At 41.8% G+C, this 25,186-nt stretch overlaps 1 protein-coding gene across 1 annotated transcript in view; it reads left to right on the top strand.

Annotated features, from left to right (window-relative positions):
- The window catches only part of col27a1a (collagen, type XXVII, alpha 1a), a 64,754-nt gene that overhangs the window by 16,723 nt on the left and 22,845 nt on the right, over window positions 1-25,186 (top strand). Inside the window, exons 5-16 of the mRNA XM_062413481.1 lie at window positions 3,778-3,831; window positions 5,864-5,917; window positions 6,028-6,081; window positions 13,032-13,076; window positions 15,666-15,719; window positions 16,418-16,462; window positions 17,717-17,770; window positions 18,459-18,503; window positions 21,794-21,847; window positions 22,930-22,974; window positions 24,748-24,801; window positions 25,034-25,078. Coding sequence (XP_062269465.1) covers window positions 3,778-3,831; window positions 5,864-5,917; window positions 6,028-6,081; window positions 13,032-13,076; window positions 15,666-15,719; window positions 16,418-16,462; window positions 17,717-17,770; window positions 18,459-18,503; window positions 21,794-21,847; window positions 22,930-22,974; window positions 24,748-24,801; window positions 25,034-25,078 — 603 coding nt within the window. The remainder of the gene's footprint in view (window positions 1-3,777; window positions 3,832-5,863; window positions 5,918-6,027; window positions 6,082-13,031; window positions 13,077-15,665; window positions 15,720-16,417; window positions 16,463-17,716; window positions 17,771-18,458; window positions 18,504-21,793; window positions 21,848-22,929; window positions 22,975-24,747; window positions 24,802-25,033; window positions 25,079-25,186) is intronic.

Genomic DNA, 25,186 nt, shown 5'->3' on the forward strand with positions numbered 1-25,186 from the left:
ACAGCAATTTTGTTTTACACACACACAACTACACAGAATTCGCTCACACAGCGTAGTATACACGCTAAAGCGCTAATCCCACAACGTGTACAGCACAGACACATGCATTGGCGTTTAGGAACCGCCGATATAAAGAGTGAGACAGATTATGAAGCTTTCATGTAAACAAAAGCATTTATCAAGTTTAATTGCCGCTGCCGTGTGTGTGTGTGTGCAAACAGCGTATATACAATAAGGGTTTGGTTTCAATTTGAGAAAGGAAATTCACTTGATGATTGCTGTAATTAATATCTCCACATTTTATGTTGCAAGTTGCAGGCTCACCGCTGGTATAGCATGATTATAAGCATCTTCTTCTATCTAAAACAAAATAAATTCCTGTCCTGTAGGTCTTTGCTAAAGAGACGGCAGTTTGCCGCACAGCCAGGTTTTTGTAGTTTTTTTTTTTTTTTTACATGACCTTCTGTAGCACCGGATTACTGGAAGTCTCTATGATGACACACAGAGCACCATTGAGCCCAGCCGAGCACCACCCATGAACCCTGACCTCTGCTCCCACACATATGAGTGTGAGACGCTGTCGCCGTGGCAACCTCTGTCGGCACAGGAGCCTCCGCCTGTCGGGGCGAGCTCTTTCGAGTCTGTTTGTAGGTGTATGGTGGCGGCGGTGGTAGAAGGGTGTTATAGGAAAGCAGGGTGGATGCACCGCTGGCACACAATCCTGCATCCATCCGGAGAATGGCTGCATGTAGCCCATCGTCTGGAACCCGCCGGGTCAATAGGGTCTTTGTCTGGGTGGAAAAAAATCTCTGTCACCCGTCTTTCCTCGTGCTCTACCTTCAAATCATTGCTCTGTCACAGAAAAAAATCACATTGCTTCACCTGCACGTAAAGCTAACAAAGAATCCAGATGGACACTTTGTATGGTAGCCTTGAAAGATATTACTACAAATGACTTTGAAATGAGTTAAGTTGTTAGGGCAGAGTGTTGCAGTGTGCTGGTAACACCAGGTGACGGATCAGCTTTTTAAGGGCCCATCTAATCCCTAGTGTAAACTGTGTATATGGAACATTACTGTAATTGGCTCCAGGACAGTAAAAAGCACACACCATACGTCCAATTCTGGCTTTGGATGCTTCAATACATTTTAGTAGCAGATTTTAAAAGTTTGGCATAAGGCTTTAGCGCTAAGTTTTCCGTTGTAATTTTAAGAAGTGGTCACAGCCATTATGAGTTTTTACTGTTATTGTTGAAAAATGCCTTAAATAATCATTTTGGATTTCTTACGATTTCCTTCCTGACGTGGACTGGTCAGGTGTGTTTAACTCGGAAAACTTTGGCTCTTGAAGCAAATAAATCTAAATGTTTGGCGTTTGACCAGCATTGTTATTCCTTTGCCATGTCTGCTTCTGTTATAATTTAGCTCGCTGTGAGCTGCTCTTTTCATTGTGTGCTCTTGGGACTTAAGGGCATGGTGATATATTTACCTGAATCGTCTGAGGCAAAGTGTGTGCTTGTGTGTGTATATGCATGGGTATATGATGTGTGCCGACTTGGATCTTTAATTATGAAGACGTCCAGCAGTTTCACATGCTCTCTTGATCTAATGTTAGTTAGCCAGACATTGCCCCTTCGGGTCTAATTTGGCACAGCATCACACAGACTCTCTTTTATCTTTAATACGGTGACTGTATATACATTTAAACTGTTACGAGCCAGTGTTGAAAGTCAGACAATGTTTACAACCTGGCCCATTAAATGGGCTCACCTAAATTATTCTTTGTGGGAACCTAACATTTGCTGTGATATCATGCATTAAGGTGTATCTTAATCTTAAGATGCATCATGTATATATAAAATATGTCTTGGCTTTAAGCTGCACATATGGTGTCGATGTCAAATTTTGCAGATTCAGGCGAAGGTATTTATACGCCTCAGAGAGGGCAGCACGCACACTCACCATAACTCGAAACATTAGGAGCTGCCATTTGTTTAAATGATGACAATTTGGTCTCAACTTAGAATGGGTGCACAGAGCGAGCAGTAGTATTACCACAGGAACCACCGTAACGCCCTGCATTGCTGCTCAGAGCCTGGTGGGTTTTTTCATTTCATAGCCCTTAGCTTGTGTGCACCCCACCCTGCCCTTCTCTAATTAGACACCTGTTGCGAGGAGGAAGGGCCACAACATGGAGGCGAGGGCGCAAGGGCAGAATGTCGGTGCCAGCCTGTGCCCACCGGTACACTGCCCATACTGCGGTGAACCACCGGGTTAATTTTGAAGCATGTAATTCAAACATGTCTAGTTTGTTTTAGTTTATTTAAGGCACAACAGCGCCGCTTAACACTGTCTGGGCACGGCAGCTCTCGAGGGAACGCCAGCTGTGTACAAACCGAAATTGAAAGATAGAAGAGGCTGGGTGTGTGTGTGGGGGGGGGGGGAGGGCACGGGGAGATCTGCGAATCCTGAGAATCCTTGGAATGGAAATATGTTCTGTTAACAACAGAACAAGTTAGAAACACAAAACAAGTTTTCAGAATATATGAGAAATCCTGAGCGTTCTGTGACTCACTCGTCAGAGATCACAGTGCCGGCTGACTTATGTCCGGCTCATTCATGAGGTGCCGCCTCTCAAGTGAATCAGACGAGACTGTCATGAAAGCACCCTCTGACAGGAGGGAAGCATGTCTGCACCCGACCAGTATGTCTGTTTTTCCGCTTTGTTCAAAGAGCTGTTTTTGTCTAGTTGTATGACCCAGCCTAAATCCCCTGATCACTCTTTTTGCCCCTGCCTGTCTGGACGTCCATTATGATGTAGCTTTTTGATGCTGTTGAGCAGATCGCTAACGTAATGGCTTCCTGATTTGTTTTGACTCACCTCAGTGGAACTCGCTGACCCAGCTCTTAAAGCAGTTGTGGGTTTTTTTCTGCTCTTTCTGACTCGTTTGACCCTTGACCTAGTACGCCGGTGGTGGGGGGTGAGTTAGGGGCCCAAGGGTGCAACTCCACGTGGAGGGCAGGAGCTAGGTCAGAGAACCACAGGAAAAAAGTCAGAAAAAGTCAATCAGAGAAAGAGACGGATAGATGGATAGATGGATGAAGGGGAGGGGGAACAAATCATCTTGTTTTTACAACGCTTGTGTAAACCAAAGAACATTTTGTGTAGAGTTATTCTCTGGCTTCTAAAGATTTTGTGCTTAAACCTTCCCGGCGGGGGGCTGCTATACAAGGCGTGATGGTTCACATTACCACTGTGCTGCTACTGTAGATTTCACTTTGTTTGCTTTCAGACACACAGTAGTGTTCCTTTAGTAAGCAAAAGCCAATGCAGACAGAAATACACACCGGCGGAGGAATTCAAAATGTTATGATACAGGGTGATCTGCATTACTCATTAAGAGGCTAGGCAAATGTGTGTTTGTGTGCGCGTGTGTGTGTGTGGAAGGGGGGTGTGATGAGGAGTGTGAGGCAACAACGAGCAGGGAAACCACATCCATATGGTGGAACAGCTCCACAGAGCCCCATTTTCCATAAGCCTCTACCCCCAACTTGACTCACACACACACACACACCGTACACAAAGAGAGAGAGAGAGTTGATGTATAGGAAAATAGGTTAAAGAAGCACGCAGGCTGAGGTTTTCCAGACAGTCTGTGCCCCCCTTTCTCTGCTTTTATTCACAGTAGCAAACCCCCAGTCTGCATCAGCCATATCTCTACATGAAGACTGATAGATGTTTGATTATTTTTTTTCCTCTTTCTGGCTTTTTCCGTAGGGCGATCCTGGTCCCCATGGTAACCCTGGCCGAACTGGTCCACCTGGGCTCAAGGTATCTGTCTATAAGTCTGATCACAAATAAGTCTGTCCCTTTGTTTTGCCAGAAGCCCAGCAGCTTTGTTCATGTGGATTTTTCCACATGAAACTATTATGTACTCACCTCTTTTGCTAATTACGCTCCATAAAGAGCAACAGGGGTAGTGGAGTTTTATGGCAGAAGAAGTGCAGCTACACCTGGAGTTTGTGACATAACAAACACAACAATACCAAATACGGAGGAGATCACTTCATCATTTGTGCTGTAGGGGACAATATCAGGATTCCCATTTTATTCTATGATGCTTAAGGTTTTTCAGCGTTGCTCTAATGTGTGTGTATTTGATGTTTCGGACTAAAATGAATACAAGTCTATGTGCTAGCACTACAACCTGAGCCCAGAGAGCACAGAAAGGTAGTTAGACATCCAGGGAGTCGAGGTGATTTATCAGAGTTCAGAGAAACACCAAAAAATCTTCCTGAATAAAATGTTTGAACATGAGGTATCCGGTCTACGTTCCTCTTCTGATTGTCCTCCCTGATGTACTGTGTGCAAACAGCTTTTACTTATGGCATTATATTTGCTCAGACGACATAGTGAGGAGCACTACCTGAAATATATAAATGACCATGTGTAACCATATGAACTATGGTTACACATGGTCCACCCCCATCTTTAAACCCCTGAACTCCCCAGGTCAGGGGCTGTGTTTATTGTTGTCTCACTGGTGTAATTTATATTCTTCCTTCTCTTCTCCTCCTCTGTTTTTTGAATTACATTCATCACTTTTCCCAAAATACATCCATTCAGTACGGCCCCTAATTCTTACTCTTATCTGCTATAATCTCTCCAGAAAGTTTAAACAAAGATTATCTGTGGCCCAAGCTAGTGTCTGGGCATGTTAGATTCTTGGCATAAATTTTGACTTTTGGAAAGCAAAAACTACTGAGGACATTCATTTTGAAAAATACACTTATTTCATTTATTTTATTTTTTCTTTGGTATGGTAAATCTATCTAGTAATCTTTAATACGGTATAAGGTTGAATCTGTAGCTGTGGTGGTATAGCTTAAACTGAAAACAGACGAATACAGTGTAGTGTGGTTCTATCCCAATATAATAAAGGTCACCTTCAAGTGCATTTCAAGCTCATTAATTAAGATTGTATTTGTTTAATTGCACAGAAGCGAGTATATTTGATCATTTGTGGCTTTATGTGGGGTTATAGGACTATTTCTTGGCTATAGGAATAGCTTCCTGGAGGCCCTAGGAACAAACTACTCCTTAACAAAGTAATTGTTGGCCTTTATAGGCACTAGTAAGTGTTTTTTGTTAAATTTTACTAGTGTTTGAGTTAGCTGTCCCAGTCATTATGCAAAGCTGAATAGGCACGTTTCCCAAGACTACTCCCTAAAGGTGAAAATTACCTTTTATAATTCCCTGGCTGAAGTTTTTCAGGGAACCTTTGTTATATGCCATGCTCCGCTGGATTGAAAAAAGTGAAAAAGCTTTGAGACCTTGCCTCAGTGAATCCCTATAATGGGAATGGTGCCACAGGGCCAGGCCTCTTCTAACTGGCAGGTGCATTGAGTGAATGATTTTGAGGTGTTTGATGTCTCAGGTTGCACCGCAACTTCCGCTCTTTCATCGTTAATAAATGAAACAAGGTTTTAAATAGCAGGGGTCAGAGGGGAAAGAGGGAGAGTCAAAGTAGTTTCCAATCCATAGCTTTGATGTGCTGAGGCCCCGTTATTGTTACCCGCTGACAATGAGGCGTGGCGTGTGTGACTGGAGGGCCACTGAGACCCCGGCTTCGAAAAGCATCTTACTGAATCTTTCTGTGAATTCATCAGTCACATTATAACTCAATCCTCTTGTTTTTCATAAGTTGCAGTCTCCTCTTATCTAATATGAGAGCTTTTGGATCCTAAACCCTCTCGCCTGGCCAAATGAAAGGTGTTGGCGAGTGAAGTCATTTAGTTAAAATGATTTCATCAGCTGCTCTGAGAGATGGAAACCAATGAATGAGTTGTTTTTTGTCTTTCAGGGGAGAAAAGGAGACCCTGGCATCTCACCTGGTCCAGCACCCAAGGGAGATAAGGTATTACGCCCCTCAGATTCTTAAAGGTCACTTTTTCCATTTATGGTTGGTCTTTGTGCAACCAGCCAGTGTTGCAGTATTTCCAGTTAACATTCTGCTTCGTATCCCAGGGAGACTCAGGGATAATTGGCCCGGTTGGACTGACTGGACAGGACGGCCGAAAGGTAAGACTGAATAGCTCAGGTCGATCCAAGAACCTTTCACCAAACTAATTCAAAGCTTGAGTGTATAAGATTTAGGCAAAAGAAATCTATTGGCAGCAATTGAATAAAATAACCCCTAGTGATGTTTTCACTAGTGTGTGTTTCATCTAAATTGTACAAATTGTTGTTTTCTTTACCCTAGAATGGGCCCTTTATTTTGAAATACTTATATTTACATTGGGAGCCGTACCTCTCTACGGACGCCGTCACATTTCTTACGGTAGCCCAACCTGGACAAACTAAATACCTTTTGAGTTTTTATGAACTGAAGGCTACCACCGTTTCTCTTACATGTTTGGAATGGGAGGGGGGGAGGAGGAGTATTCAGCTGCAACAGGCAACTTCACCACTAGATTCTACACACTGAACCTTTAAAAGAAAATTAAATGTTCTTAAATGTTGAACATAATAGTAACTCATTAATGTTGTGAGTAAGCATAGGGCTTAATAGTTATATAATAGGTTATTTGTGTGGAAAAGCCCAGGCAAACAAAGATAGAATGAGTCATTTCATTACCCTTAATTATGACTTGTATTGTTTTTTGCATTGTTGCTGTTTTTTGTTTTGCTTTGTTTAGCTTTTTCATCTGTGTGTGTGTGTGTGTGTGTGTGTGTAACCCAGTTCTCTGTTCACCATTTCTTCCATCTGTGTTTGCTGGATCCTGCACAGAGGGGTCCTAATATTGGCAGGAAATCTGTCGAGGAGGAGGTTTTTGTTCATCATTGGAAAGAGGACGGGGGAAACACGCTCTCATGCTCATACCTAGTGTCTTTTAGATGTTACTTAAGACACAATTTGAGTGATTCATGAGAGTGAGGAGGGGGAAGTGGGACAGATCAAGCTCCTAGACAGCAGTGAAAAACAGACCAAGAGTAAATCCAGAGGAGAAATTGAGTTTGTGAGTTTGTCATTCTCCGTGATTGTGTACATGCCGATCATACAGACACAAACTGCACTGTTGCCAATGGGTGCGTGGAAAAATTGTGACGTAGCTCATTGAACTACATACATGCAAGAGAGTATATCTCAACTAGCTAGCTTGTTTGTTTGTTTCAGTGGAAATAGTTGAAATTGTTAGCTACCTGTATAAAGGGTTTAAGTGATGAATGTGTGAAGTATTAAATCAAAAGTCCGAGAAAGCTAGCTAAAAGTAGGCTAATGGTTTAGTGTAATAGGTCGTAGGGAAAATTCCGTTGGTCAAACATTGTTGCTAAAAACAAAACAAAAAGTATGAATTATGTGTTGGAGCCAAAAGGGAGAACTCTGTTTTCTGTAGCAATAGTAATAGTGTTAAATGACACCCAGTTCAATCAGTTTAAATTAACACAAATGCAACATGACCACGGGATATGATCCCCAAAAATGACATGTGTGCGCCCCATACCTGAACTAACATCATCTGTTTCACCTTTTCCCAAACTTTCTGATGTAAACATACATCTCATGGTTACAGAGGATCTCATGATCTGTTGTCAGATACATTATGTACTCAATAGAACGGAGTTGTGCACATATTTCAAGCAAACTAGAAAGAATTAGTTGAGTAATTAAATTAAGCAAGAAGATTTTATGCATCTCAGCAGAAGTGCCTCTGTATTCTCTGTTGTCCCAGAGCTGCAGCGCTATGTAAGTACTGGAGTCTAGTTGGACGTCTGCCTCAAGCCTAACATATGGCTTTTGTTAGGAATCACTGTTTCTTTGTGTGTGTGTGTGTGTTTGTGTGTGTGTGTGTGTGTGTGTGTGTGTGTGTGTGTGCGTGTGTGTGTGTTTGTGTGTTTGTCCATGTGTACGTGTATGTCTCTCTATTTCACACACACTCAGCCAGGATGGAAAATGAAAAGTTGGTGAAAAACATTTACGGATTAGTTTCTAACTAAATGGGGACGAGCAGAAAGTCAGACATGTGACATGTGAATCAGAGCTGCAGGTGAGGGAGCATAGATCCAGGATTGAATCCTGATGTGAGATTGGTTACAAATTATCAAAAAGGTAGGAAAGGCTACACTTACAGCCTGTACCAGTCTACATTGAAATGAGCTCAGTCGGATGTCTTAATAAAGCCACGTTAGGGCTCATTAGCCCTCTATCTGAATGACCTCACACTCTTGTGTCTGGGAAGTCGTTGCTGTAGCAACCTCATCAACACACACTCTGACATCATGAGAGCATGCCTCAGGTACTGGTCAATGAACCGCAGGTTTGATGACTGTAGAGGAAACTTGTTAAATTAACCACAAGGAGTCCGCTTCCCTTCTGTACACAAACAAAGAGGTTTATTAACCAATTTTCATCCTGCACTAAACAATGTAGATTTAACAGCCTTGCTTTGAATGAATCTTGATCCAACATGCCTCCACATCACAGTTCTATGACCAAGGTGTGAGTCAACATCTGAACTGTTTTGTCGGAGCACAGGCTGTGTCTCCAAACAGGCTTTGTTCTGTTCCTTTTCGGTCAGCTCAGGTGGAAAGTCCCAGGCGTTCCCTGGTGCTGGTCTCTCCACTGAGACACTGAGGCCTGGTGCAACATCAGTGCTAAGTGGAAGGCCACGATTACTTTCAGTGCAATTACACACACAGCAGTGGCAGGCCACCCTGAAACACCCATGTGCTGTTTCTTCCTCTTCATACCCCGCTAGCTGTTTGACTTGCTCCGTCTCGCATGCTTGGCATGTTGCTCTGACGCTGTGGTTTAGGAAAACGGGAGAACAGCAGCTTTTCCTCTGTTCTCCGCAGTATTTTCCTTTTCACCTTCCCCGTCTCCCTCGCACGTTCACCCAAATACACACACACACACACATATACAGGCTCTAAATCAGCCTTAGCTTGATACTTCGACCGGGAATTCTGGTATTTGGCTGGATCCTTCCAGTTTTCCATGGAAAACTTTAATGGAGAAAGCAGTTGTCCTTTGAACGTGTGATAGTTGAGTGTGATTTTACACCGACAGACAAGCCAAGCATGTTCCGCTCTGTACAACATTTGTTCTACCAAGCAGACCCTGAATGGATTTTCAGTATGGTAGGCAGGGTCAGGGAGAGGGGACACACACGCATGGCCAGACCTCAGTTACAAGGCCACATTACAAGCCACATGTCTCACCTTACTGCTTCTACCCTTCCATTTTCTGTGTCTATTCCTGCTGCCAGTTGATCTGTCTCTTCTCACTTTTTCTATACATTTTTTTCTTAGTCTGTCTTTCGCACTACCTCTGCTTCTTCTCCCCTAAAGCCATGACATACTGTCTAATAGCCCTGTAACCCAGCTTTCAGTTACAGGGTTTTGACCACACATTCTTACAAGTTTTGGCTCCAACTAAACCATTGGCATTAAAATGTGTCTTGTACACATATTGTATAACCTGATTTTTATTCCACACAGTATCCGACATCCTTTGCTTGTTATAAGAGGTACTAAAAACCCAGCAAACAACAAGAAATGTAGAAAAGGAGAATAGAAGAAGATGAGTGCCAAATGTGAAGCTGCCATATTGTGTTAACTTGGATTGGTTTCGTCTTCACTCCATTCACAAGCATCGTGAATAACGTCCATAGTTAAAGACAATCAAATGTGTTTTTTCAACCATGAAGTTCACAAAGCAAACTGCATTTGCACATTTGTTCGATGTGGTCACATTGCATCTTTCAACCTTTCCAGAGGTGGTTTGGCCAATCAGATCTTAATCCTTCCTCAAAGCCTCTTGGGTACATTTTCATCTGTACTTTAATGTGTTCAAAATGTATCAGGAAACACAATCCTATTACTCAAGACTCATTTTAATGTAGGTGTAAATGGGCTGGCTTATTAACTTTCCATTATGACAAAAACATTTTAGGTCTGAAAAAGGTTTGTGTTTTTATTCATTATACTTTGTGTCAGTATTACATGACTTTTTAGGGGTTTGTAATCAGAGCTTTGAAATGTGCAGCTTCAACGATGAAAAGATTTTAAAGATTTAAAGTCATGAATTATCAGTGGGTATCTTATCTAAGATATGTATGTTTTGAGAAATATGTTCATTAAATTGCTTGCCAAGAATTGGTTGAAAACATTTCTGTTGTTTCATGGAGTATAAATATAATATAACATTGTTGTCTGAGCTAAACGTTCATGTAGGCTCAGTGGTAAGTAAGCTTGTGCATGTGTTTTTCATATAAACTCCTGTATTTGCACACACTTGTGAGGGTTAGTATGGTCAACATTGTGCAGAGACCACTGTTTATTGCCTCTTTATAGCATGAAGTCAAATGTACATGTTGTTTTAGGTAATTATACTGTAAATTTAACATCACAGTGGGTTGTTCAGTGGCTATTTCCACTGTAGGTTAGATAGTATTCCTTTAATTATCATTCTCCTAACATGAACATCTTGTGACTTTCAAGGTAGAACAACACACTGCAATTTCCATGCAAGGGCTAGAGATGATTTTAATCACACTCATTTCCTTCATTTAAACAAGAGAGTCCAGCATTAATCTGTCTGAAGCTCCTGTTCTGTCTGAAGACCGTTCCGAACCAAACTCTCTCCATTTAGCTCCTGCTGACCGTTGAAACTAACGAATCCACATTCACATCCACTTTGTAATTATGGAAGAATTCAAATCAACCATCATTTTCATCGCATGTTTCACAAGAAGTACAATAAATCGTTGCTCCGTTTTCCCCCATGCTAGTGGTTTAATAGTAAAAACTGCTTGCAAGTAAACACGCTGCTGAGATTGCGGTTCAGACTGGGGAACGAGCTGAGGGATGTTTTTCCACAGGGGCTACATTTCAACCCAATTGCTTGTAGAGGTTGGTGCATTTGTTTGTTTCGTCTGTCCCTTGCCAGACATCCGCATGGACAGTTTATATTCTGCCGTGCATGCAGCACATGCATGGAGCCAAATCATTAGTCTGGGCAATCATGCAGGCTCCATGCTCTAGGGTGATTTTGGAGAGAGAAAGGTGGAAAGAAGAAAGCGGAGATTAATGAGGCGAGTGGCAAACTTCTGCAGACAATGGAAGACACATACTCATCATTTGTGTTGTCACAGATGTTACTGGATGTCATGCCTCATATGAAGATCCACAGACTTAAAGGTGCACAGTATGGAGCAAGAGGGGTGGTATATCATTTGCAAACACAACATGTCTTTTATTTTGTAACCAAAATGTTCTCAGCGTTAGTGGGTAGGATGCGGTGGAAGTGGTGCTTGCAGGGTTCTCCTAGGGAAGCTTCTGTGAATGAAACCATTCTGGTGGGTTTATCTGATTGAACACACATGATCATTAAGTAAGTGGCATTGTAAACACAGTCGGGCTATAGGGAATGGCTGCTCTCACTTGCAAGCTCATAATGAGCGCGATAAGGATCTGAGATGTTCGAGCTGTGGTTGAAAGTGTGTTTGTTGGGGTCTGTGCGCGCAAATGTATGCATGTGCCTGTGCTTGTGGCTTTCTAGACCTCACAGCACAGCCTGGGAACATAAGGGAACACAAGCCACTACACATGTTTGTACTATAAGTAAGCCAAGTTATAAGATGGCTGTGTACATGCATCTTTGTGTGTGGGTGAGAGTGGACATGTGTGTTTGTGTTGGTGTGTGTGTTTGTGTGTGTTTTTCCGCCTGGCTTTGCTTATGTGCACATGTGTTTGCATTCCATGAGAAAGGCGTCAGGTGACTGTGTCTCCTGAAAAGATGGTTAGGTCAAGAATGTTCAAATAAACAGAGGACTTTCAGATTCAGACACATGTAGGTGACACAAGCGCAAATTACAAATAACTAACAGGGCATTATCATAATTGGTGAATTCAAAGAGGACATTTTCAAGGGGTCAGGCACTGGCGCCTTGTGTCTGCAGAGTGCGTCCATCCCTGTTATCGCCACAGAACTGGTTATTAATTGGGCTGTCCCAAAAATATGGAAAACACACACACACACATTCTCTTTTCTCAACACCTAGAGACATCTCTGTTTAGTTGTGCCTCTCATGTATTTTCATCCCAGCTCCAATCAACTCCTGCGATTGGTGTTTTGTTGATGTGCAACACGTGATGTGAAGTGACAGCAAGGCAGAGAAGTAACCTAAAAGATTGCTTCGATATTTCTGAGATATAGAGAGCTTAATTTGACTTTGAAGTTTTTTAGTTGTAATATTGAAAAATAAATGTATTGTTGACACAGTTGCAATACGGAATGAAAGTACAGACTGTGGAGCATAAAGCTGACAATGGCGTTTTAAAGTGATGCTGTGCAGTCAGATGACGGAGCTAAAGGATGGTTTACAGGAACCCATGGAGTCTTGGCTCTTTGCATTGGTGCCGTGGTTTAGGAAAATGGGACAGGAAACCAGGAAATCTGTCCTTTCTTTGGCCTCCTGTTTTTATTTTGCTTTTTTTCCTCCCTCTTTCTTTTCTTATTTTTTCCTTTGTAGCTCTGTCAATCTATCAAACTGTGGCCACCTTTGATTTAGTTTTTATGCCTCTTTTGGTTGGTGGGATGAGTTGCTGAAGTCAGCAGAACTTTGGAAAAGTACTTTGTCAGGCTGTCTTCTGTGTTGTAGTCTACTGCGCAGGCAGAGGGAGAGACCTGCTATCTGACTCACACAGGAAGGCATTTATATCCTCAACATGCCGCGATCCTGGCACAGCCTCCACAGCACAATTTCTCTGAGAACACAGCTAGTGGAAAGTCTGATCCCTTGACAGCAGAACAGATTGATTCCTTGCATATGGCACTGGACTTGTCTGTTGGTGCTATGAGTGTTAACATGCTTTTTTTTTTTTTACTTTGCACAAAACTCCACTTGTCATCCCCACATCAACGGAGTCATTTTTTCCTTATCTGTGAACTGTTCCAGAGTTTTGTCTATTTGTGTGTTTGCTTCTCCGTTCAACTCACTTCACATGTCCCATGTGTGTCTCTGCAGGGACAGAGAGGTTACCCTGGTCCACCTGGACTCCCTGGAGAGTCTGTAAGTATCTTTATCCATTCCATAGATACTGTTTTCAATGTCTTTCAGACTAAGTTCTCTTTTGCTTCTGCTCTTTTCCACACACATCTTAAAGCTTCACTTGAATACAACATTTCCTTAACTCCTGCCTAGATAATGTGATTCTAAAATAAGGGGCACGGGTGCATACCTCCATCAAGCTTAACCCTGTATGTTGATATATGAAAGAAAGTGAAAGTTTATTTGGATCGGCTCCAAAATTCAATGGGTTCTACTTTAACTGATGCTCGAACCTTCCACAACATTGAATGGAAATTGTAAGCCTGTTAATAATAAACTAATAAAGCACTAATGAAAACATAACCTCCCTAGCAGAGATGAAAAATATGAATGTAAAACTCCAGATGGATCCTTGTTTCTTTGCATGTAGGTACCTGATCTTAAAGTTTTTGCCTTTATGAGTCCCTCAGTGATGTTTTTCTCTTCTTATCTATGACTAATGCATCATCCTGTTACTACTCATTTCTCATTCTTTAAGGCTTTAGTCATCATCCACTCCCAGGTCACTTAACCTCTAACTTTTGTGTGCATGGACCGACATCTGGCCAAAGAGCAGCACTGCAGCGATGCTCTCCAGGATATCAGTCAGTGGTGCCAAACAGAAAGAAAATAGAGAGAAAAGAAAGAGGAACAAGCCAACTAGGCCAGCAGTGACATGCTCCCATTACACTGCAGCTTTGGAGAATGATTCCCTTTGTCTGACTTTTCCTGCTCGTTCCTGCCACCCGTCATTCCATGATCAGTTTCTCTCCCACAGCGTCTTCCACTCATGTTATGTTGTGCATTTCATTTCTCTTGTAGTTTTTCCCTCCTCCATCTATCCATCTCTCCTCAAACCGGGGGAATCAGTTCAATGAACTCTTTTATTTGCTGCTGGGAGGAGAAATGGCTCTGTCCAACAGGACTATTTCAAGAATGGAGCATCCAGCCTCATGTCCAGAGCTATTTTCATCGAGGCTCAGTAATACTACTGTTGGTATTAAGGAAAAGCCTTAGTCATGGAAAGCAGAGTAGAACGTTCCTCTCGTTGCCACACAGTTTAAAACAAGTCCCTGTTCTCTGGGTGACGTCACCAGCGCAGGGAGTTCCCCCACCACTCATCATGGAGAAGGAGTGCTTTTCCTCTCGCACCGTCGTGTCCTCCCACTTTGTCCATCCTCAAACACCCCCCGCTTTCCCACAGAGCCGCTGAGTCTGAATCACCACAGCTCCCAATGACTGAGTAATACGCACAACTGTTTGGCAGCGGGGCCTCTCCAGCGCCTGAGAGCAGAGGCCTTCTGGTGTTCATAAAGTGTTGATGATTCTTTAATACTGTATCACACTGTGGGTTGCACTCAGACCCCCTCCTCCCTGCTGGCCTGCTGAAGGTCCAAAACCCACTCAGGCAAAGACTGGTTTTAACTGGCTGCATTATGCACTATATTTATCCAAGAGAGGGAATGGCGAGTAGTGTGCAAGGCAGCACATCAGAGTGTGTCAAAGGAAGTTATACATGAAAACTTGTGCTCGGTGCATTTTGGACACAACCTGTTTTTGTGTGTGTGTGTGTGTGTGTTTGTGTGTGTGTGTGTGTTATGATTACTCACACTCACATACAAACCAAACTGTTAGCTAATTAGCTTCTCTGGTCTATACACATAACACATCTGAGAAGTAGCAGTAATCATGAGTCCAGGCAGAAATACTTAGTGGGAATGGGTGTTATATTGAGCAACTACTTGAACTAGATGGATGGATGGATGGATAGCAGTAAAATGCAACTTACTGAACAAATTAATGAATAATAACATTATGCAAAAAAACACATTATGCATAACATTCTTTACGCTAAGAACTCAAATACTTTTATTTGAGTAATATTTCTAATACCAAACTTTTACTTGTGTTGTTGTAATCTTACAGTCTGGTATACTTTAACTTAAGTTATGTGAGTACGTCCTCAATCACTGGTGATCTGGATACGTTATTTGGTCATTATGTATGCAGGTTCATATTCAGATTTACAGTAATAACACGACATTTCATATAAATCAAATATGAAGGATTTTACAGATTTAAGTTTGAAATAGATACAAAAAAATTCAATGAAAACATTGGAATATAATGTAGCATCAGCAAAGTAAATCCATATTTAAAAATGACTTAATCTACAGAATGAACAACAAAACAATGTAAACATTAGATACAGTATACAGAATTAAAAAAGATTAGTTGTGCACAAACACGATTGTTATAGCAAATTCCCTTTATTCCCTGAAACATGGTTATATGGTAAAGGTTTGCATTCTGTGGTGGTTAATCAGTTAACTGTACTGGTCCTCACAACACACATGTCTACCACACTAAAATACCGGGCCAACTCATTCATCTCCTCATTACACAGTGAATCATTCATCCACTCTGCCCTGTCTCCCTCTCTGAAACGGTCCTCCCTGCAGAACGGCCTGTGTGTTTGTGTAACTGTAATTTTGACCTCACCTCTCTCCCTCTCCCCCTCACCCACCCTCTCTTTCTGCCTCCCGCTCCCTCTCACTCTCTCCCCTGCAGGGAGAGCAAGGTCCAGTCGGAAGCCCAGGTGCCAAAGGTTATCCTGGCAGGCAGGTGCAGTAAATCCTCTGCTGTGACTGGTACAGTTGTAGTCAGGGCAATAGTTGGGCCAGAAAGCCAAGTGGAATTGGGTTATGTTGAACAGCTGAATGTAAACACTGTATAGAGGAATTGGAATATTTTAAAACATCAAGTAGAACAACAACACAGGCTCAGAAATGACCATGTAGCTGAAACGGTGCATTTATTGCACAGCTACTAAGAATATAGTAATATTTTGAAAAAAATAAATTGCGAGCTGTCTTTACACCTCACAAATTTGTGATTTGTGTATCCAATCATGCACAAATTAGTATTGATTGGATCTTTTATTCGAGCTCACTAGAGTTACTCTCTGAGGTACAAAATATGAAGTATTTTGTTACCTGTGAAACAAATAAGATGCTCCATCCTTCTCATTTTAACAGGCTGATCTTCTGAGATTCCACCTATAACATGAAATGTATCCAAAAACACTTTATTCTGATGAATTAAAAGTTTTTTTCTCATGATGTAACAACTTTTTTAAATTACCCTTTTACTCTGTCGTACTATTTTATCATGTTATTTTAACAAATAGAAGATGTACTGTAGTTCTTGGCTTGCCCCTTCTAAATTTCATCATGACACACACTTCCACGCATTCACTTTGTATTTGGCAAAACTTTATTTCACGGTTGAGCTCCTAAAAAATGTTCCTCTTTGTTTTGCAGGGTTTACCAGGGCCAATAGGACCATTGGGGCCTAAAGGCGTTCGGGTAAGTTAACTCATCTTTCCTTCAGTTGTGTCGCTCAAGTTTGATTCTACCTGTCTATGTTACTAACTGTGATGCTTTAAGAGGACTTGTGAACACATTTGTTGTGCAGCTTTTCTGTGTACTGACTCTGTTGGCTTCACACTATTTAGAGGAGTCTTAAAACACGTAGAAAGCTGGTTTTGCACGGGCGCCTATAGACGCAACAACAACACAAAAGTGCATGCATGTATGACAGCAGGTGTGCACTAGCATCCACCCCTGCACATATAAACACATTCATATGCATTCACTCAACTGATGATGGACACTATTAATATGACGCTAAATGTAGGAGCTTTTAGTTGTAATGTAAACATTGTGTTACTGTGTACAGACACTTACTGAAAGACTGTTACTTGATAAGCCTATACATACAAACACACACCCTAAAAGTACACAAACAAAGAACACACGCTCACAGATCCAAACAGTGATTTTTATGTTGCGTTCCAATAAAGGTTCTTTATCAGTTCCCCTTGGCTGCTCCAAAGACTCCCCTGCCCCCACTGGCTGGAATTTCCTGTTTAAGCTCCGTATGAGGCCCTGCTGTGTTAAGGAGGCATTCTAGTCGTCTCGCTCTCTCGCCGAGCCACCTTTCCACAAAATTCTTCTCTCTCTTTTGCAGCGGAATCCATATTGTGCAAAAACTACCCAGCTCATGCTCGCCTGTAACTTTTGCATCTGAACTGTTCCTCTAGTGGTCTACTGTTATGTTGTGTTTGCTTGTTGTGTGTGTGTCTCCCCCACTGTTCCGACGGCCCAGTGTGATGTCCTGGCTATCTTCAGAGATCCCTGGAGTGAGGGTATGTGCCCTTGGACTACATCGTGGAAGCCAGCACCATGCAGTCCATGGGCATATACACTTGCCTCATGGCTTGGTTCTTCATGGAATCCCACCCTGTCCATGCTGGACTGTCCCAACCCCTGAAATGCAGCCCTAAAGCCAGTGGGAGTTATTGTTCTTCCAACCGTTTTCAGAGCATCTTAATACTCACGTTCCATATTCCTCTTCTCTTCTCTTTCTCACATTTCCTCGCCTCTTCCTCTTCTTCTTCCTCTTCCTCTTCCTCTTCTTCTTCCTCTTCCTCTTCCGCTTCTTCTTCTTCTTCCTCTTCCTCTTCCTCTTCCTCTTCCTCATCCTCTTCCTCTTCCTCTTCCTCTTCCTCTTCCTCTTCCTCTTCCTCTTCCTCTTCCTCTTCCTCTCCTCTCCTGCAGGGTTTCATTGGAATCCCGGGGCTTTTTGGCCTGCCCGGTGCTGATGGCGAAAGAGTGAGTTCTTGTCAAACATACATATATGATCCTTGGTTGTAACTGCAAAAATTTTCAGTGACCGTCTAAACAAAACTATTGGCCCTGTGAGATGACAACAGGGCCTCGTCTGCCATTTCATTCAGCTGTCCCCGGCTGTCCGAGATGCTGCTGTATTAAGCTGTGTGGGAGTGTTGATGACTCATATGATAAAAGCTCCCTCTTACAGCCTTTGAACCGCCTGAACTCATCAAGGCCTCCTCCTTCTGTGCAGCCTCGAAAACATGGAGCGATTAGCCTACTTATGACATGCTTCAGGGGTTTGCATCAGTGCAGGGCTGTAATCAGGACCCCACCGCAGCCAGCCAGCCAGAGAAATGGTTCATACCATAGCTCCTCGCAACAGACGGTGTCTGCCTGTCTTCTCTCAGGAGACACTGGTGTTTTTAGCATAGTTATGTATGAGATGACTCCCAAAACCCTCATAATAGGCTGGGAAAACAGGCTGCACTCACCTGTTCCTCACATCTGTTGCAGCATGAGTGAAGTGACATGTTAATTGTGTGTTTGGGCTTTCAATCAGTTATCGTAGGATTGTGATGATCAATCTTTTTGTTTTTTTCTGTCTTCCTTGAACATTTCTTTTCTCATGTCTGCTCTTTTATTTTCCTCTTATTTCTATTCTTTCTATTTCTATTTTGATTTTCAGGGAATTCCCGGCGAACCAGGAAAGAGGGGCAAGATGGGTAGGCCGGTAAAGTTTTGTCTCAACATACTTTACAGATAATCTTTCAAAAGTGTGATGAATTGTGTTCAGAAGTGTTGATCTTTAATATGTTAGATGATATGAGTGGTATTATTGTGACGCAGTTACTGATGATATTCAATGTTCTAATCAATATTATACCTATATATATTTATAATAGCTCTTAAAGCTGCAGGGTCAAACCCCATTCAAATAAGGCAGTGACCGGTGATCGGTATTCAAATTAAATCTTCACAATCATTCTCTTATCTGGGTCATACTGAGAGCGTTTGGTCTAAAGAAAATTTACACGGTCTGCATTTACATTTCATTGCTCAATATTTCCATGGTTGTTGGAAGGGTTAACTCCTGAAGATTGTGGAGTCCCACCAGGCATATGTCGGTTCTTTGGATGCAACAAGAAAAAGGCTTTTGTTGGAGTATAGGGCTTTTGGTCCCCCCTCTCAGAAAAAAAAGAAAAAAAACAGTCAAGCCATTTGGAGGAAGTCAGTCAGTCAGTTCTGTGGTGTGTGTGTCCGACAGTGTTCAAAGTCAGTTTAACGCAGTGTGTCAGAAAGAGTGTCTAACCCTGCAACTCACCGCTGAGATCATTCTGCAGCTGTTGTTTATTGGCTTTTCAGTAAATAAGGCATTTGTGGACCCAAGTGTGTAAACACACACGAGCCGGCCTTATTGTGTAATCAGACAAGTGTTTAAGGAAGCAGCCTTTGATGTAAATTGATCATGTGTGACAATGTTTATCACATGTTAGGTTTTTGACACATTAACATATGCATTTAAGATATGTGGTGTGTATGTGTTCTCAAAACTCTTTCCTCATCTCTAAAAAACAGCAGCAGGTTAGAAAGGGAACTCATGGTTTCCCCGTTGTAAATGTAAAGCTGAACGATCTGATACTAGCCTACATCATTTTCGTGGTTGTTATAAACGCTTCAATGATAACTGCGACCTCCATCAATTGCAGCCGTTGCTATTATACTTGAGGATTATGCGTAGTGTTGTACATCTCCTTGACATCGGGAAATGCAGTTAATGTCATATGGACAACATCGTTTCCCAATCTTGCATTTTGGGATGGGTAAAATATTATGGCTGCTAATCAAAATCCCTATTCAGAAAATTAATGGGATTTTTACTTTTGGTGGTAGGCTGTTGAGCTTAAAATAATAGCAGTAATCATACAGACCTGTTGTCCTTTTCTGACCCGAACACATGACGATTGAATGAGAGCAACAAATGATGACAATGTGTCACCATGCATCATATTGTTTATGCATGTTGCTAATTCTGCCTTTTATAAATGACCTGTACGTGTAACTGGAAAACAGGCACATCATCATCGTCGGATTTCATGGCCTGGGAAATGGAAAGTTAGGACACTTTACAAGATGATGGAGAAGGTAGAAATAGAAGAAACTGAGCCAGACATTTAAATGGCCATATTCTGTCGAGGAAACACGCATAGTCCTCCCTCTACCAACGAGTGATGAGGCAGTTGATATATCTAAAACTCTGGAAAGCAGAAAATGTTTCCCATGTGCAGTGCCAACAGTTCTGCATTTCTACTTAACCTTTAGCTTTTTGTTTCATACAACATAGCTTCCTTTGTCTTCCTTGCCGTCGCGGCTCTTTGAGATAATCCTGGAATCTGAAGACATCCCCTGCTATTGTGGGTGATTTAACAGCTGGGGTCGTCTGAGATCATGTTAAAGCAGAGTTACATTAAAAGCTCATGTGACTCTCCACAAGCTTTCAAAGTGTTGTACTTGGCAAAGCTACGTTTCCCCCATTTGTCTGTAGTTCGTACAGCAGCAGTGACAGTTGTGTGATTCATCCTCTGGGTCACATTCATGCTTCATTGGTTTCTCACTACCATGAAACAGCCCCATGCATAATATTGACCTTTTATTAATTTGATTTTTAGAGGGTGATTTTAAGCCTACACCAGAAGTCTTGTCGGTAGGGAAAAAGCATCTTTTGTCACACTGTACAATTACAGTGTTGAGTTACGATCGCCTCATTGACCTGATGACAGGAAATTGAAAGATTTACCTACTCAAGGATTTATTATTTGAGTATGACGTCAAAATGCAAAAGTAGTACCAGACTGGTTCCATCAAAAATACCTCAATTTAAAAAAAGCTGCAAACTCAAATACAAAGTGTTCAGTCAGCAGACTTTATTTCCAGGGCGAGTCAGAGATTAAAACAAATATACATACTGTGTATCTAACATCTTAACTCTTACTGAAATAACTGACATTTACAGTAATAAGCATTTTAAAACAATGAGCGGAGGCCAGAGCAGGAGAACCCAAACATTATGTGTCTGGATGGTTGAGCTCCCTGCAGGTGTGGTTTCTCCTCACCAGTTGTTAGCATAGCTCAGACTAGCATCCCATTTACTGCTAAATGGAGAGAAAAATTAGTCTAAAAAAGTGTACAAATGGGTGGAACAGTTGTTGCCCACACCTAAGGGCTGATACATTTAATGTTCATAATGAAACTACTACGCTCTCGTTTTGTACATATTTCAGATTGCACTCTCTTTAATGTTATATTTGACTCAGTGAAATTGTTGTAATTGCTCTACAATTACAGTAGCAGCAATTGGTTGCGTAACAGTCAGCGATATTTTAGAAAACACGCTCTGTAAGTTATTGGCTAAGAAGCAGAACACAAACACCCACTTGCAGTGAAAAGCTTTTTTCCTATTTTACAAATGACTTTCATTATTCTAATGATCGAGGGGGAGATTTGCGTTATTACCTGCGACTGTTTTTGCACCAGTACAATTAGCATAACATGTGATTGTATTTGCTGCAGCCTTTATTGAAACAGCTAAATCAAAACATTGCAACACATAAGTTAAACAACTTGTAAGTGCTAGAGGTTGATCCTTTTGATAAAGAAGCCTATTCCCTACATATGCAGTTCCTTGTGGCTTTACATCATCCCTCAGCCAGTAGTTTTTTGATTTGGTTCATTCACTTACCTCACAGGCTGCATTACACAGGTATCTGTTTTCAACTAAGAAGCTTTTTAAAAACCCACTGAACTTTAACTGCTCAGCATTCAATAGCAGACAGGCGCAGTTAACAACTTAATACTCGGATTGTTCCCTTAGTAGTTGTTGAAGACCAAAATAAAAATGTTGCTGCGCTTGTTTGTGTTGTCCCTAAGTAGCTATGCAGGACACTTACAATGTATCATCTGTCTAAGTTTGATTGTGGCTGATTGTGTGCAGCCGAACATAAAAGCTTGTCTCTCTTTCCTCAGGGGTTTCCAGGGGACTTTGGGGAGAGAGGACCACCTGGGCCAGATGGAGAGCCAGTATGTCACACACCCTGTTACTCATCCACACACTCGCATACACTCTAATATAACTGATCTGCATGCTCACACGTATAAACTTAGAACCCAAACTTTCACACACACTTCCCTGGTGTTTTAGTACCGTGACATTGAATTGCTGGTGGGTAAATCATTCAGAAGTACTGCAGTTTGCCTCTGTTGCTGTTTTATCTGAAGTCCGTTTTTTTGTCTCACTCTGGAGCAGTTTTATTGCCCTATTTAATTTCATCTCATCCCGTTCTCTGTTGTAGACTTGGCACTCGTTCTCAAAACCTGCAGTAGGGGGGGTGGTTAGCTGGTTTGGCCTCCAAATGCAACCTTTTCCATACACTACTGTAAACTGACCAACAACAAACACACGCACACACATACATACACACTTACTGTATTATTATTGTATAAACAATGTCATAGGATGTAATGACGGGAGACGTCTTTTACTTTTCCTGCAAAACACTGTCACTGTGTTTTTAAATGAAATGATGAAACCAGGAAAAGGTAGGAAATCCTGCTTTTATCTTAGACAAACACAGGTTGTCAGCCGTTATTGTGACTCAGTGAGGAAGAGCTTGTTCACTATCTTAAATGAGCATGATGGCATGGTAACATTTACTATGCTCAGCAATTAACAAAGTATAGCTGTAATTGATGGGAACGTAGTTAGTTTGCAATCCTAAACTACTGATGATGGTGCCATTCAGGGGATCTGCATAATCATTAGGGTACAGACTCTGAGGACCAGAAATGTAAAGAGTCTGTCTGTCATTCAATTTCTTTTTTTTTTTTTGAGAGAGAGAGAACCAACCTTTGAATTTGGAAAAGCCACTATGGGGCAATGGGCTCACATCCCCTCCACCTTCACCTCACACACACACACACACACAAACACACACACGTACACACGCACACACACTCACATGCATACAGCCCCCTCTCATGAGCTCCGATGAACACTGAGCCACTCTTCTGACCATGTTTGTTTAAAAAAGAGCCAATAACCCCAGAAACAGGTTCCTTCTCCCTCTGCCTTCATCTCACTGACTCTCCTCCTCTCTAACTAGGGTGACCTGGGAGCCCCTGGTCCAAACGGAGTTCTTGGACTGATTGTGAGTAGCATTTTGTGTGTTTCCGTGTGCATTCCTATGTGTGCTGTTTACAGTTTAAACATGGTTGTTTCCCAGACACTTATTCCATAAATACATAGCTGTAAAGAGTATGTTTAAGTGAAACAGAATATGCCTACTTTGGTCGCAAAAACATCATCAGCTGCAATGTCACTGACGTTAATGGGAAACCAACTACCAATCTCTATAGGTTCTTCACCACTGTAAACACTATAAAAATAGTGGATGGCCGTTGGAGGGAAAGATGGATGAGAGAGTTATTCTTTACAAGGGCTGAGCAGCCTGATTCATGCAGTTTACCCCTTTGACTTCCTCCTCTGACAAACACTGATGTTTGATCTCTATCACAGACCTTAATGAGACATCCTGTTTTCCTCTCGAATAGCTTTCTCATTAACTATTTTTGTGCAGGAACACCCCCTCCCCGCCCACCTATCACCTTGCCCTCCATGCCTGCCCGGCCCTACAGCCACATAATTGCGTCTGATTATACCATGTCCCTGGTTTCTCTTGTCGTGTCCCGTCTTCACCCATCGTCGCCGCTCCTCCCGGTCTATTCTAGGCCACCGGTGGTGGTAGTAGGCCTGTAATTGGAGGACCGTCTGATTACAGCTCTGCTCCGAGCTCCGTGTCCTCTGCATCCTTCTGACCCGACAGAGTAATGCACAGGAATCACCAGCAGCACTAAGCTGCACTTCAAAGATATAAATATACAAGGACCCTCTTCTTAGGCCTTAGTTAATGCAGGTCAGTGCCATAGAGCAAAGTGTTAACATGTTGACAACTTTGAAACATTTGCAAATCCAAAAGCCCCACATACACACTCAATCACACAATACCACCCCTTATCCTTCTTTGACGTGATGGATGTTATAAGCCAGTATTTGACACTGGAAGCATGGAAAGCAAATCCACAAGTCTGAATTTAATTAAAGACATTATACATCACGATATAAATTATTACAATATATTGATTTGTGCATTTAGGAGAATAGGCCGAAAATATATCATTGATTGAGACAGTTTAGTATCAGGAGGCCCTCTAGAGGTCAGCTTAGGTCTTTTGGGCAAATTACTCCAGTTTGATCTTGATTAAGACTTCATTGCCGAGCTTTAGATTTTCCCATCTGAAGAAGATTTATCCTCAAAACACCAAACAAAGTTGTTTGTGAGGGTAATTTTGCAGTAAATACAACAATAATAAAAAAATTTCACAGAATTCATTGGCGTGAAACTACACTGTAGGCATTTGCAAGCAGAAAATGCAGAGCTGCAGAAAATGAAAATAAGATTCTCTTGATGCTTGTCTGTGCAGAGGACAATACAATACAGCCCATCTGACTTTCACACCAGTTAATCCAGTAAGGCCTTTAGCTGGCCTGCATTACTTATAATAAATAGATTCATTTTCCCCTTAGCCGCCAGAACTAAAATCCTGTTCTGTCTTCTGCTCTGAGCAGTGATGACCAGCGCTGGTTCAGCAACAGATGTTACTTCAAGCTTTTATTCACTGAAGCATAATCTTGACTTCAAGCTGCAAGATCTATGACTTATCTCCCCAACTATCATCTATCTTTATATCCATTGCTCTGTGCAATGTGACAGCTATAAGCAAAATCAGGAAGAGGTTAATAAAGCTTATTCGTTTGTTAATAGAAATGTATGGGTGTGAGTAGTGTTTTTTATCAGTACCTTATGCAAATGATTTGATTGAAAATGAATGTTTGTATAATTTATTCTTTATTCTGACTTCAGGGAGATATGGGACCTTTGGGAGAGATGGGCCTTCCAGGACCTAATGGACTGAAGGTAATTTCACACACACACACACACACATGGAACCTGTTACCTTCCCCTTATTATCTTGCAATGTCTTGTTTGGACCTCCTTTTAGTAATTTTATGTACAATATAAAACAAGATAATGGAGATTTGCTGATTCATTATAGTCCAAAATATCTGTTCTGCACAAAACATGAGGGTGAATTTTCGGTCGGGGTCTGATGGTCGTTCACTTACCAATCTGTTGGTGCTTGTTCCAGGGGGTGCCCGGAAATCAAGGAGAACCAGGACTGAAAGGTGATAAGGTGATCTGAATATTCATGTTATTGGCCTGGTTTTGAGCAGCATGTTATTGATATGTACTCCTTTGCACCCTACTGCAGCCCTCTCTGTCCTTCCTGTAGATATACAGT

The sequence above is a fragment of the Platichthys flesus genome, chromosome 19 (assembly GCF_949316205.1).
Source record: "Platichthys flesus chromosome 19, fPlaFle2.1, whole genome shotgun sequence".
Lineage (NCBI taxonomy): Eukaryota > Metazoa > Chordata > Actinopteri > Pleuronectiformes > Pleuronectidae > Platichthys > Platichthys flesus.